The sequence below is a fragment of the Dasypus novemcinctus genome, chromosome 14 (genome assembly GCF_030445035.2).
Source record: "Dasypus novemcinctus isolate mDasNov1 chromosome 14, mDasNov1.1.hap2, whole genome shotgun sequence".
NCBI classification, from domain to species: domain Eukaryota; kingdom Metazoa; phylum Chordata; class Mammalia; order Cingulata; family Dasypodidae; genus Dasypus; species Dasypus novemcinctus.
Window position 1 is genome coordinate 59,454,188 of NC_080686.1, and position 14,381 is coordinate 59,468,568.

Sequence of the window (14,381 nt, forward strand, 5' to 3'; positions counted from 1 at the left end):
TAAGAGCTGAGTTTTTTGTTTTGTTTTTTGTTTTCCCTGTAAATTGCTTCAAGGACTGTTTAACTTCCCTTTCTGGAATTCATGGAATTGGAATGGGGGTCCATAAATATCTTGACTGAAAATTGGAAGATTTTAGGGAGTCCAACTGTTCTGGGGCAGGAATCTTCCTATTCACTATAAATAAATAGTTATTTTGATTTCATCTATTTTGTCTTCCCTTCTTTGCTCTCTACCGGAGAATGTCCTTTTTCTCATTTTCAGGCTACTGAAATCTTCCAAGGCTCACTTAAATCTTCCTCTTGCAAGAAACTTCCTAGGTTTCCCTAGTGAAAATTAATATTGATTTATGTTATGATTTCATAATGTTTTATTTGGTACCTTCATTAAGCACTTGTGACATTCTGTGCTCATTTTAAAGATAATGTTTATCTATTTTTCTACCCTAGATTATATGATCCTTAAGGACAGGACTAGATTTTATTCATCTTCGTATGGTACCCAATGCTCAGCTCAAAGACTGGCCCAGTAGGAGGGCTGTACATTTGTTAAATTAATTAGAATCTTTAAGGCTTGTTCTTCTATGAAAAGAACATTGCACAGTCATAATATTCTCCATAAACAAATAGGTCCTCAGAAAAGCCTGCTCTGATGTTCTTTTATCTGCCTTGCCATGAATTTGCAATTTCCTTACTACCTCAGGCTAAAACACTGAATTTCCAAGGACTATTTTCCCTTTTCCATAACTGTGTGTTCAGGAAAAGCCAATCATTTCACCAGACCTAGTTATCTGGTATAGTGCATGCGGTGTGAGATTATGTGTTAAGAGTAAGAAACTAGAACTTCTTTTGGGCGGGGGCTGGAGTATTTCCTGTTTGGAAGTTAGGTTGTCTCAAATCAGAATCATTTCCTAAAACGTACCACAGTGAACTGAGTTTCAGAGACACTTTTTCTCTCTGTGGTCCTTTCCTTGTAATGGTGCAGAACATTATAAACTTTTCACTCTGCTTCCTTCTTATTCTTAACTGTTCTTGGAAAGAATCAAGTCAGGAGAGTCTGATATGATAAAGTCTCTATCAAATTCTCTGTAGAATAGGTGATCTGAGCCGATACCCCAGCAGTCAGCATCTGCTGGGTCTTCGTGGAGATGGCAGCAGTAATTACACATTAGGGTAAGTCACTTAAAAAATAAATTAATCAATTTTGAAAATTAGATATGGAGGATAAAAAGGAACCTGAGGATTTTTTAAATTGTGTGATTTAATTGATTGTAGCCAAGAGTGTTACTTTATAATGAGTATTTTTAGCCTCAGTCCCATATTCCCTTCAGAATTAACTACCTGATCCTTTTCACTATTCAAACAGAGCCTGATGACCTTTGTCCTAAAGTGAAGAACCCCTTCCAGCTCCCGCATTATTAGATAGTATCTAGTGTCATAACAACACACTGATTTATGAATACGATCCGGAGTAGACTAAGGAAAATAATTGCTAACTGATAAATTAGACTTTGATATACCTATTTAAGTTTCCTTCTTATGCTTAAAATGAAAATATTGAGTTGACTCTTTGGATATATTTTACATTTGTGAGAGAGGATATCAATGCAGTTAATAGGCAGAGCATGACCTTAGTATTCAGACAACCAATAATTCAAATTTCAGCTTTAACACTAACCAGTTGTGTGAACTTATTTCTCTGAATCTCGGTTTTCTTATAATTACTTTGTAGAGTTGCTGTGAGCATTAATATAAAAAATAAATACAAAAAATAATATAGCTATTATTATTATCCATTGTGTTGTCCTACAGAAATATACAAATTCTTGGAAATATACATTTTTGGAGGATGATCTGAGATGGGTTATTGTACTTTCATTTTTAATTTTTTTGGTTTCTCTTCATTTTATACCCACACACATACAAATACACACACATATCAATCATATACTTTGTGTCAGACACCATTTTCAGGAATTTGGGTAACATTAATGAATAAAGTTGACAAAAATTTCTGTCCCCCATGGAGCTTATTTTATTGTAGGGGGAGACTTTTGGAAGTTGGGAAATACTATGGAAATATTAAGTAAGGTAAGGGGAATAGGAGGTAGGAAGTGGGTTGCAATTTTAAATAGGGAGGTAAGGTAGGCTTTATTGTGAAGGGGATACTGGTTTTATGTTCTTAGGGGTTTGCACGTACTGCCTTTTGGCTTGGGAGGATGGGAAGAAGGAAGATGAGAGTAGAAAAACAGAATAGGAGCCTGCTGATTTGAAGGAGTGCTTGAGAAATTCATTTGTTGTAATGTGTCAAAACAAACTAATATAGAAGAAAGAATGAAGTTTTCCAGATGACCTGGTTGGTTTTTTTTCCCTCAATTTGAGCAAAAGTCACCTAAAATGTATTGTGTGCCCTCTGCCTACCCATAAGATGGATATTGAATAGAGTCCACCTAGATGTTAGCTGGTTACTGTCATGGAGTGAGGCCCTCAGGGCCAGCAGAGAGGCTTCTAGCAGTTTGCCTGGAGTAATTGTGAGATCTGCATAATAGGTGCTATACAAGGTTGCTATTTAATTTTACATCTAAATTAATTAAAATTAAATAACATTAAAAATTCAGTTTTTCAGAACAGATTTAGAACATTTCTCTCATTGCAGAAATTTTATTAATATTTGTTTTCTTTGTAGCCTATATTGTTTTTCGTGCTGCTACCATCAGTTGTCGGGCCTGTCACCTCATTTTGATTTGTTGCTTCTCATAGTTTATACATTTAAATACAAGATTTAGAATTTTGTGTAAAGTAAAGGTCACTAGGCTCTAAGAGAGAACTGAAAGAGCTTTCTTGAAATCAATCAAGTACCTGAATTTTCATACTTGGAATTTATATTTACAGTCCACTTGCCCCAAGGTCTTTTTGCCTTGAGTTATTGTTTAACAGCTGTGCTCTGGGTATGGAAGAGAATCAAACTTCTGAGTTACTGTGGGAGAAGAGCTATCAAACTTTAAAGGTAAAATTGCACTTTCATGGAAACACATTTTATTAGGAGCAGTGTCGTTTGGAGAGTTTATTGACTGCTGCCTACACATATGCCAAGCTCTGTGTTAGGTCATGGAGTGACAGAAATAATAAATATTACCCCAAATCCTGAGGAGATCACAATTTAGAGGTTACAGAGAGCCATAAAAGGAAGAATTTCATTTGTTCAATGCCCAGATATGCCCAGGGAAACCTTTTAGTCAAGTAGGGTGGTACATGACCCGACCTGCCTGGGAACGTTGGGGACCAGTGAACACTCCCTGGAGGAGTGATTCTTGAGTGGAATTCTGAGGATAAATAGGTGTTAACCTGCTTAGTGGCAGTGCCCCAAGATGTGTTCATCAATTGTGGCAAATGTACCACACTAATAAAGGATGTTGTTGATGTGGGAAAATGTGGGAGGGCTAGGGAGCTGCGCATATGGGAAATCCCTATATTTTTAATGTAACATTTATGTAATCTAAGTTTCCTTTGAAAATTTGTATATATATATTTGTATATATATATTTGTATGTATATATTTGTATATATATATATACAAATTTTCAAAGGAAACTTAGACCATATATATATGGTTAAAATGATTTAAAAAAATAGGTGTTAACCATAATGAAACTGGGAGAAGGGAGTCAGCAAGACATGATGTACCATGGTGAGGAGTGAAACAGCATGGTTGAGAGTGGGAACAATTAATACTTTAGTACCACTTGAGTTTAAAATAAAAGGGAGCCAGTGGCTGTAGAGAGAGACAGGCTTTGAATGTATATTGAAATGACAGGTTTTCAGCAGAGGTGCAAGAGGTTTGGGGAGGTGGTAAGATAGGCACATCTGACTGTTTAGTAGTTAAAATAGTTCACTCTGGCAGTCCCATGGAAGTTAAATTTGAGGGAGCTGGACTGGAGGCTGAGATGCCAGTTGTAGTGTTGAGGATGAGGAGGGACTTGTGACAGTCCAAAAGAAAGGTAATGAGGGCCTGATATAAGAGAGTATAATGGAATAGAGCAAAGGATGTGGGTTCAGTGGATATTTAAGGGGTAAAATTAGTAATATTTGGAATTTATTAGATATGGGGGATGAAGAATAGAGAGGGATCAAGATGACTCTAAGCTTTGAAGAAAATAGATAAATTTGAACACTTCTTCCAAGTTCATGTGACAGTTTTGACTTGTTGCATTGGCAACTGTAGGTGTCTAGGTTAAGTTTTGACTCTTCAGGACTTCATGACTCTCTGTTTTGTTAAAAGAACTTTAGTTGAAGCATAGACCATAGTGAAGTACCACCCCTGTATGACTTTAATTTTGTGGTAACCTATGTAGATTTATAGAAATTTGGCTTCATTTCTAGTAGCTCCAATCCAAAATTACCCCATCACTGGGACATCCCTTGGGTGGATCACTGAAACTGTTATTCATTAGGAACAGATGAAAATAATCAGCAAAATCCCCGTACTATGACAACAACAACCCTGGTCAAATTTCAAGGTAACTCCAAGTTTCAGAAAGTTATGAATCTCAAAATCTGTCTAGTTTAAACTTTATTTGTATTTTTACACACATTTCTCATGTGGAAAAGATAGTGGCTTCCTTACTTTACTTAATTCTACATTACTATTTTTGAGATTATAAATTAAGTTCTGAGTTTTAGAGGAGACATGTTTATAGATCTGTGGCCAATCACTTTGAAGTAAAAGTGCAAATTCAATCCCAGTGGTAGAACCAGAAGTTGGAGAAGAGGTAGTCCAAAGGGTCCATTATGATGGGGCTTATATTGAAACCAAGAATTCTCTCCTACCTGCAATATATTTTTAAAACAATTTCCTAAAAATAGTTAGCATTTTAAGACATCCGTTAAGGTTTCTGAAATAACCAGTTCTCTAGGCTGTGAGATTAAAGAAGTATGCCCACAATACCTTGGGGATTGATTCATGTCCCCCACAAAACTCATGCTCAGGTCTCAACCCCTGGTCTTGTGGGTGTGAACCCATTTGTAAATGGGACCTTTTTAAGATGTTATTAGTTAAGGTATGCCTAAACTGAATGAGGGTGGGCCTTAATCCATTATGACTGACATCCTAAACGCCAAGGGAATTGGACACAGAAGGAGAAATTATAAGGAACATTCAGAAGCCAGAAGTCAATGGAACTTGAAAGAAAGGAGAAGATCTGCCAAGTATGTGGCCGTGTGATGCAAAAGCCAAGGACCAAGAATTGCTGGCAGCCAGCCCCAGAATGCCATAGTTTTCAGGGACACCTCCATATTGGACTTCTCTTAGCATCAAAACCGTGAACCAATAAATTCCCACTGTTCAAGCCCATTGTATGGTATTTGTTTCACCAGCTGGGAAACTAAACCTTACATTGATACTGACATATTTCATGACTACATTGCTGATCCTACAAAGCTATAGATGCCTGTGAGTTTCTTTTGGGTAGTTGTATTTTGCCAGATGCATCAGGCCATTGTTGCTAAATATTTTTCACTTGTTACCCTTACTGCTCCATCAAATTGTATCTCTGTGATAGAGCAGTTTTCTGGTTTTTTAAAATTTCTTTTTATTTTTTATATAGCAGTTTTTGAATGTCTTCTTGGAAGATTTGGAACACTGCTTCTTAATCAGGAAGATCTGGTGTGAAGAAAGATGACACATTTTCTAAGCGAGACAACAGAATTATAGGATAATTACACAACGTCTTCAAAATATTTTTATTTGAGGAATAGTGCTGGTTTGATGATGAACAAATACTGTAATTTGAGAAGCATGGGAAGTTTCCACATCATTTAAAAGTGTTTGGTACAAAGGAAGAAAGAAAACAAGCTGCCTTTTGTGGTTCTTGAGAGAAGTTACATTAACCATTTGCTAAAAGTTGGATTGTTTATCAACATATCAAAATAGTTCTTTCTGAAAATATAAATATGTGTTTTATTAATTTCAAGGGGAGCCTTTTGAATTGTATTTCCTTTATAAATAATTATTGTCCTTCTTTGAAATGCTTAGGGTGGGAAAGAATAAAAACCAATCTCAACTACAATGTAAACCATTATCCATGTGGTACAGCAGTGCTTCAAAATGTATTCACCAAATGCAGTGAATGTGCCATGATGATGAAAGAGATTGTTGATGTGGAAGGAGTGGGGTGAGGGGGGTGGGGGGTATATGGGAACCTCTTATATTTTTTGAATGTAACATTTAAAAAAATAGAGAGAGAGAGAAAAAAAAACAATCTCTTCAGACAATTTATGATTTAATACCAACTGGTCATGTGAGTTAAAAAACCTTATGGGTTGTTTGTTATACTATTTTGAATGTCTTTTCTCTGTCTTGGGAAACTAACTCACAATCTTTCTCACATGGTAAATGGCTCTAATACTTTGATCTTCTCAAACCGGTTTGCCAGATGTAGTAGCTAGGGAATATATGACCTTTTGTGTGCCAATTCATCCTGGCTGATCAGAAACCATAAATTAATCCTGTATGACTTTTATTTTTAGGCATTACAGCAGAAGTTCTGGTGGTGACCTCCTTTGAAGAACTGCAGAGAAGAGCCCCAGAAGCAAGAGGGAAGATTGTTGTTTATAACCAACCTTACGTCAATTACTCCACGACAGTGCAATACCGAGTTCGGGGGGCAGTGGAAGCTGCCAAAGTAGGGGCTTTGGCATCCCTCATTCGATCAGTGACTTCCTTATCCATCTACAGGTTGGTCATCTTGTTCATTTTAAATCCTTCCCCAAACCAGGGCTTTCCACAGAAAAGAAGCCCTAAAGAAACCAAAACAAACCAGTTAAGTGAAAATAGTGATTATTCATGGAATTTTTCTCCCATTCCACATTTGGTCATTTGTTTATATCTTCCTTAGCCTTTTCAGAAGTCCAAACATCATTTGTGCCTTCTTTTAAAAAGCTTTCCACATCCATGATGATCCTATAACACTCTCCTTACATGATTAATATGTTAATGTATTTTTGCTGGAGAGACGACCAAATTCACATCTGTGTTTGATCAAAGATTTCTAATGACTTCAGAGGAAGTCAGGTCATTTTACATTGTTGCTAGAGAAGTGAAACAAAAATAGTACAGGTTAAATGATGATGGGTTATCTATGGTAGAGTAGAAAGATTTGGGGAATCACGACCTGAGATTTAGACCTGGCTCCACCCCGGAACAACTGTGTTGGAAATGTTCCTAAACACTCTAGGTCTCAGATTTCTCCTTTAGTAACCAGTGATGATGAAATGATAATAAATTCACAAAATTATTTTAAGACTAAATGAAATAAACTTATGAGATTCTTGATTAACTCTAAAAGTCTATGTAAATGCTTGGTTGTATCATTTGAGGACAGAATAACGTTTGCTTTTTGCTTTCCAGCTCTGATTGAGATAATGCCATAGTGCCTTACTGATCCTCTGTCACAGGATGGAATTCAGTATCACAGTAGATAAAAAGTCTAAAAATTGACTTAGCCTAGTTTGATAGCTACATATGGCAGTGTCAGATGTTAATGATAAAACATTTGAAAAGCATGGATGAAAAGAAGTACCTTCTCAGTGTTGTAGCCTGGTTTCTCTAAGATTAAAAAAAACATACAAAAATAATTGCAGATTGGGTTTATTTGGGTGTCAAGACTGTATATTTTAGTATCTGTTTTAAAGGGAAGTTTATTCTTCACAGTTGCTGTTTGGACCTGGAGACACAGTGCTTGACCTTAATTAGCACCCTATACTCTTGATAATTAAATGAATGGGGATAATGTCAGCACCTAGGAAACCCAGTCAGAGAGGAATTATCCAAAAGTGCGGAGAAGGAAAGAGATATTTTTCTTTTACAGGGATAAGATATTTTTCCCATGGGAGGAAGATGGGGCATGTTAAAACCACTTGTTAGAAGTTTTATGGTAGAAAAACTAGTTACATTGATGTCACAGTGCTAAAAATAATGTTCTTCATAGAGTCTTTAAAGCTTTCATGACTAGTGAAATAATGATTGAACCATATTCCTTTGGATGGTTTAATCTTCCCAGGAGGAAAGTCCTAAAATGGCAAGCTTGCTTCCCAGAAACCTCACTTACCCATTGGAATAATATACCCAGCAAGCTGGGGCCATTCACCATGATTTCACCAGTCATGAGACCTGAATTATGGAGCTAGTCTGTTGTTTTCTGAAACTGGGTGAATACCAAGAATCCTTGTTTAAGAACTACTACTTATAAGACTAATAAATTCCCAGATGACTTAATGCACAGTGACCTGCCAGAGTTCATTGGCTTTTTTTTTTTTTTTTTTTTTTTTTAATGTAATGAAGACATCTGGAAACTCAGACTACAAGCTTGGAACATTGGAAGCATTTTATCTGACATAGGAGTTAAAAATCTGTTGTTAGCTTCTAAAATTTGGATAAACAACTTGTGATGTTGTCTTAAATGGGCATTTTTCCTAATTTTCTAGATCTAGACTGATTAAAAATTTTTTATTGATTTTATAGCTAATCATATTTCACTGAAACTTTAACTTTTATAACTCCATTCTTTCAAAATATAGACATAAATAATAACACTGCTCTTTACATTGTATTTTAAAGTCTTTCACATGTCATCTTGTTTGTTTTGACAACTCTATAGGCCAAGGAGAAGGAGTATTATTATCCTCATTTTACAGGTAGAGATACAAAAGTTCAGAGAATTAGAATGAGTAGCTCAGCATATTTTAGCATGTTTAAGTCTTCCATCCTGAAAAATAAAAACCAAAATGAAACAAACTCTGTCTCTCTGTATACTTCTAGCTAATTGTTTTTAGAATCAAGTTATCTTAAAGCAGGGATTCCTAATAATTTTTGTTCCACAGACCCCTTTGTCAGTCATGTAAAAATCATGGGCCCCTTACTAAGTCCACACTATACTGTGTATTATTTAATAAATATATCACACCCACACCAACATATCCCCACAAGAATAATGTTTTTTTGAATTTCAATTCAAGCTCATTGACCCCTTGTTAAGAACCCTTGCCTTAAAGGGTGTTTATATTTTTATCTCTGCTTCCTCATCTCATTCATGCTACAGCCCATTTTAACCTGACTTTTGTCAACACTGAAATGGAACTTGTTAAGGTCACAAATGGCTGCCTAGTTGTCAAATATAATGGATACTTTTCAGGCCATCATCTACCTGAGCAGTCTGATATTGCTGGTGCTTCAACTCCTTCAATACCTTGAAAATTTCCAAACGCACTCTCCTCTCCACGCCACTGTTGTGAGTGCCAGGCCCCTATAGCCAACTGCCTGCTCATTCATTTTTTGGATATCACATAGCTATTTCAATTTCAGTTTGTTCAAAATTGAACTCATCCTCACATTTTTTGCCTCTTTCACCTTCATTTTCTCTCTGTGATGATAACGCCATCTATTCTGCCTTCTAAGGCTGATGGTCCTTGATCACTTTTTTCCTCTTCCTTTATCCATTATTTCTAGTAGCTACTAACTCACTTAGGTTCTGCTCTTTATCTTTCATGTCAACAAATACATATTATGCAGCTCCATCTCCCAGCATTACTCCACATTTCAATAGTCAGGAATCATTTACACTTTCCCAATGTACCACATTTCCTCAAAGTTCTATGACTTCATAAGCTTTTTCCTCTGCTGCCCCCCGTTCCCTGTTGTCTCACATTATCTTTCAAGTTTCATCTTAAGGGATGAGGCCTGCCAGAGATCCAGCTTTAGCCAAGATGGGCTATCCCTTAGTATTCCTAAGTCACCCTATGCATATTCTATATCATAATGTCTTGGAGTTAATTTTGGTTCATTCTTTGGCAGGATAGACTGACTGTTGTAATGAGCAACCTCAAATCTTAGTTATTTAACACAATAGGAGTTTCTTTCTTGCTGACATAATAGTTGCAAGGAGGTATTCAGCAGGAGGCTGTAATTCAGGAACCTAAGCTCCTTCCATTTTGTGGCTTCATCACCCCAGAAGACCTTGTAGTCCTCTGCAAGGTCCTCTGCATCCAGCTGGCAAACAAGGAGAGAATGAGAGAGTAGATGATCAAGAGAGAGGGTTCCATAGCTGGGCCTGCATATGGCATACATCATATGCTCTCGCTTTCCACTGGCCAGAATGCAGTCATATGGAGGCCGGGAAATTTGGTCTATTTTTATGCCTAGAGTGAAAGGGATATATATGAGTTTGGTGAACAGCTGCATAGACTGATCCATTTGCCTATCTCAACAACTAGACTAAGTTTCAGAAAGACATTGATTGTATTCTTTTTGTCTGTGTCCCCATCATCTAGTATAATGTTTGGCACATAGTAGTAACTCAGGAAATGACTACTGAAGAAATAAAATTTCTGAGGTTATGTAGAAAATTGTGGCAGGACTGTTATGACAAACCAGGTGGCTCAATTTCCTAGTGCTCTTATGACCAAGTTGTATAATAATTTGTACTATTAGGGCACTCTTTCTGTATTTGAAGGAAAATATATATAATAAGATGCCCCAAATACTAGATTATATATTTTATTCTTCTCCAACATTCATGAACAATGATGTTTTGAGTTACTGACTGAAGAAAATAGCTCCCTTCTTCTTAGGCATTTTCCCCTTAGATCTATGAGAGTAGTTGATGTTGGGTTCATATTTTTTGTAGAAGTCAGCAGCATTAGAGAACGGAATATGCATATTAAGTTGTTGCTGCTTGGCTTCAAAATTTGAGTATCCCCTAGAGGACAGGAACTATGTTTTTACCAGCTTGATTTGATCCTGTCAGTGCATTTTCAATATGTATCAGCCATTTTGAAAGAATTTACATGATTATATGACAGATGTCCTCAAAAAGAAAGTCAACTACTTTTTACCAGCATCATCTTCAGGCAACCTGGAGAGCTAATGCTCTATGGATCTGGAGGCGAAAATAGACGTCAGAGTGGGGCTGCTTTCATTGAGGATGTGGGTCATGGGTGGTACACAATGAAAAGGTAGAACTTGAGCAAGAGAAAGGAAGATGAAAGACATTGTAGGCATTATCAAGTCATGAAAGTGGGAGTGCATGATGCATTTGGGTAATACCTGACTAGACCAAATTGACTAAAGCAAGAAGATTTCACACAGGAGCAAAGAAATGTAATTTTGGAGCAAGAGGAAAAGAGCAGTTATGAAGACTCTAGACTATCAGATTGAGGAGTTTTACATGTAATATGGAGGAAATGGAGAACCACTGAATGTGTTAGAGTTGAGTGGTGGTATTTTTGAGTGGGTATCTAAGTGTGATCTCTGGAACAGCATCATCAAGCCTCACCTGGGAGGTTGTGAGTATGCAAATTATAAGGCCTTACCTCAAACCTACTGAATCAGAAACTCTGGGGGTGGACCCAGACATGTATGATTTATTAAGCCCTCTAGGTGATTCTAAATGTATGTTAAGTTTGAGAACTTCTGTTTTAGAAGGATGAATTTGGTGACTCCTTACCATGCATTGGAAAAAGAAAGACTATACTGCTATAAGGGTGCAGCTGTAAAATAATGAGGACAGTGGGAATGGTAAGGAAGAGATAGTAGGAGGGGTAGTCTGAAGAAAATTATCAGAAATTGGAAACTGGTGGGATTTGAGGAGGAAAGAGGAGTCAAAATTGACAGTATGTCAAGGATCAGACACTGTGGGATATATCCATGTTCAGCCCAATATTTAAAAGCAATGAGTTTTTCATAAAAATAATTGTCTCCAGTTTTTTGAGAAAAACCATCTGGTGACAACTGGTATGTTCTATAAGGCAACCCTCAGTTGGATTAGCTACCAAGTCCTTTTGGTAGATGGGATGTGCTCTCTCCAGTCTGCCACAGTTTCTTCCCATTCTTTCTCTCTCTCTTGCATTCCACTATTTATGTTACCTGCCCAGGTCCTTTAAGCATTGAGCATGTGACCTTGGCTTAAGATCCTAGTGTGGGGACTGAGAATGGTGAGAAATGTTGGGTTTGGGAAAGGGAGGTGGTGTGGAGGAAAACATGACCACTTTGGTTTTTAGACATTTTGAGCTTGAGGTGACTATGAGATAGTCCCATTAATCTGGTTTGTTTCTTTTGTAGGAAAAGAAAATTCATTAAGTATTTCCATTTCTCTATTATCCCCTTTTTGAATCATCTGAGGCAATTTAAAATTCTAGGCTGGCTTGATGCTGTACACCTTGAGTCTTCTGCCTCCTGCCTTCTCAACATGTGAGCCTGAGGATGCAAAGTAATTTTTATATTAGTCCAAGTAAAATATAATCCTGAAGGTAAATTTACTGAAGCCCACTATTGTACTCCCACTGTCAAATACACTTTTTTTTCCCTACTCACTTTCTCTATTGCCCCAGATAATTGAACATAGACTGTACATTTCAATCAGCTATGGAAACATATGCAATCCCTTCACTTTTCATGGAGATGGCATCACCTCACTTGGTAGGACTTATTGAGGTGGGAATGACTTGTTGATAGAACTTGGCTTTGTGACTACTACCAGCTTATTTTATGTCACTTGGCCTTTGTGTCTTGTGCTGATAGAGTAGAGGGAGGAAAAGAAAGAGGAGCTATCCAAGTCTAAAATGACAAAAGATCTGATTAAACATGCAGGTGGAGAGAGGAATGAGTGAGTCCAGGTGATGTTTATGGAGTGTCACAGAGAAAGAATGGTATACCATCTGGTGAGAGAGATGTGAAAAAGTATAAAAATCAATCTCTATAATGATAATTAATACAGAGTCAATACATGACATAATTGAAGCTCTGGTTGGGCTACATCATAGAGTTAAATAGCTTCAGAGAGGGCTTTGATTAAAGCCATCACGGTTTATAAAACGCTTTGCATCTAAAGAGCATCTTGATGAGCTTTAACATGAACATTTTTGTAATCAGAGGGCCACCTTAAAACATTCAGAGCAGAGGTGAAATGTCTCAAGAGGTCTGTTTTGGATGATTTGGAAAGCCAGTTATTCTCAGAAAGTAAAATAGCTTGTCCCCTCTCCCCTTGTTTTTAAATGGGAAAAAATAATGCTGTATAGTTATGCCTAGACTGTCTTAGCGTTTTGATGTTCTAGTGGTTTGGTTCTTTGGCGTGACCTTAGTATAATTAGCTGTCAAGCTTGATTTGAATAGTTTTGAAATATTAATGCAATTTGGGGGTGGGGGGGTGGCATATATGCCTGCACATATTACAAAACAAGGAAAATACCATTGTGACTTAAAACAGTGCAACTGGGCCGGCCTCTATTAGTAGGCTCCTTTAATCCCTTATTTTGTTTTTGCTTAATTCACTCTGAGGACCATAACAGATGCACAGTAATCAAGCAGAATGCCAGTTCTCATCATTTATGCAGGTGGAGGGCCACTGTGCTCCCAAGAGGAGAAACCAGAGAAGACCCACTGTAAATGTTACAGTTTTTTCTTCTCATCATCCTTTTCTTTTCCCCTTTCTGATTTTTGAAAGGCAGATTCCTTGTTTGGAAGGCCTTTTGTTCGAAATTTTGAAATGTTCTTTCATCATGGAATTCTTATTATTGCTTCAGGTAGTGTGACATGCATACTACCTCTAAATGGATGGAGCCAGGCCATGTACTTTGGAGCTGGGATTCTGGAATCACAATGTCTGGGTCTTTGTTCAGTCACTTGCCACATGTGTAACCTTGGCCAATTATGCATCCTCTCTGTGCCTCAGTTTCATTTGTAAAATGGGAGTAATGTTGTACTTTCCTTCTGGAGTTTTGTGAAGATTAATTGAGGTAATGCCATTAGTGCTTGATACATGGTAAGTTTTTTATACATGTAAATGCTATTATGATCTGGTCTTGCTAACTAATGGCTGGATATGCTTACTGATTAAGAAAAAGTAAGGGAGTAAAGAATGGTGGTATAGAGGGGAAAAGAAAGAGATAAAGTAAGGAAAAGAAGAAAAAAGAAAAACAGTGTATTTAGTGTCACTATTGTTACCAGATTTTATATAGGTTCTTTGCTATGCTGCAGAAGTGAATTTCAAGAGAAGAAGATTTGGCTCAACTGATAGAGCATCCGCCTACCACATGGGAGGTCCAGGGTTCAAACCCAGGGCCTCTTGACCTGTGTGATGAGCTGGCCCCTGCTCAGTGCTGATGCACACAAAGAGTGCCGTGCCATGCAGGGGTGCCCCCTGCATAGAGGGGCCCCATGCACAAGGAGTGTGCCCTGTAAGGAGAGCCACCCCATGTGAAAAAAGTGCAGCCTGCCTTGGAGTGGCTCTGCACACAAGGAGAACTGACGCAGCAAGATGATGCAACAAAACAAGACACAGATTTCCAGTGCCGCTGACAAAAATGCAAGCAGACACAGAAGAATACACAACACAT

The 14,381-nt window shown here is 37.4% G+C and overlaps 1 protein-coding gene across 1 annotated transcript in view; it reads left to right on the plus strand.

Moving 5' to 3' along the window:
* The window catches only part of CPQ (carboxypeptidase Q), a 521,738-nt gene that overhangs the window by 175,423 nt on the left and 331,934 nt on the right, over positions 1 to 14,381 (plus strand). The window contains exon 3 of the mRNA XM_004474687.4: positions 6,522 to 6,729. Within this exon, the coding sequence (XP_004474744.1) occupies positions 6,522 to 6,729 (208 nt within the window). The remainder of the gene's footprint in view (positions 1 to 6,521; positions 6,730 to 14,381) is intronic.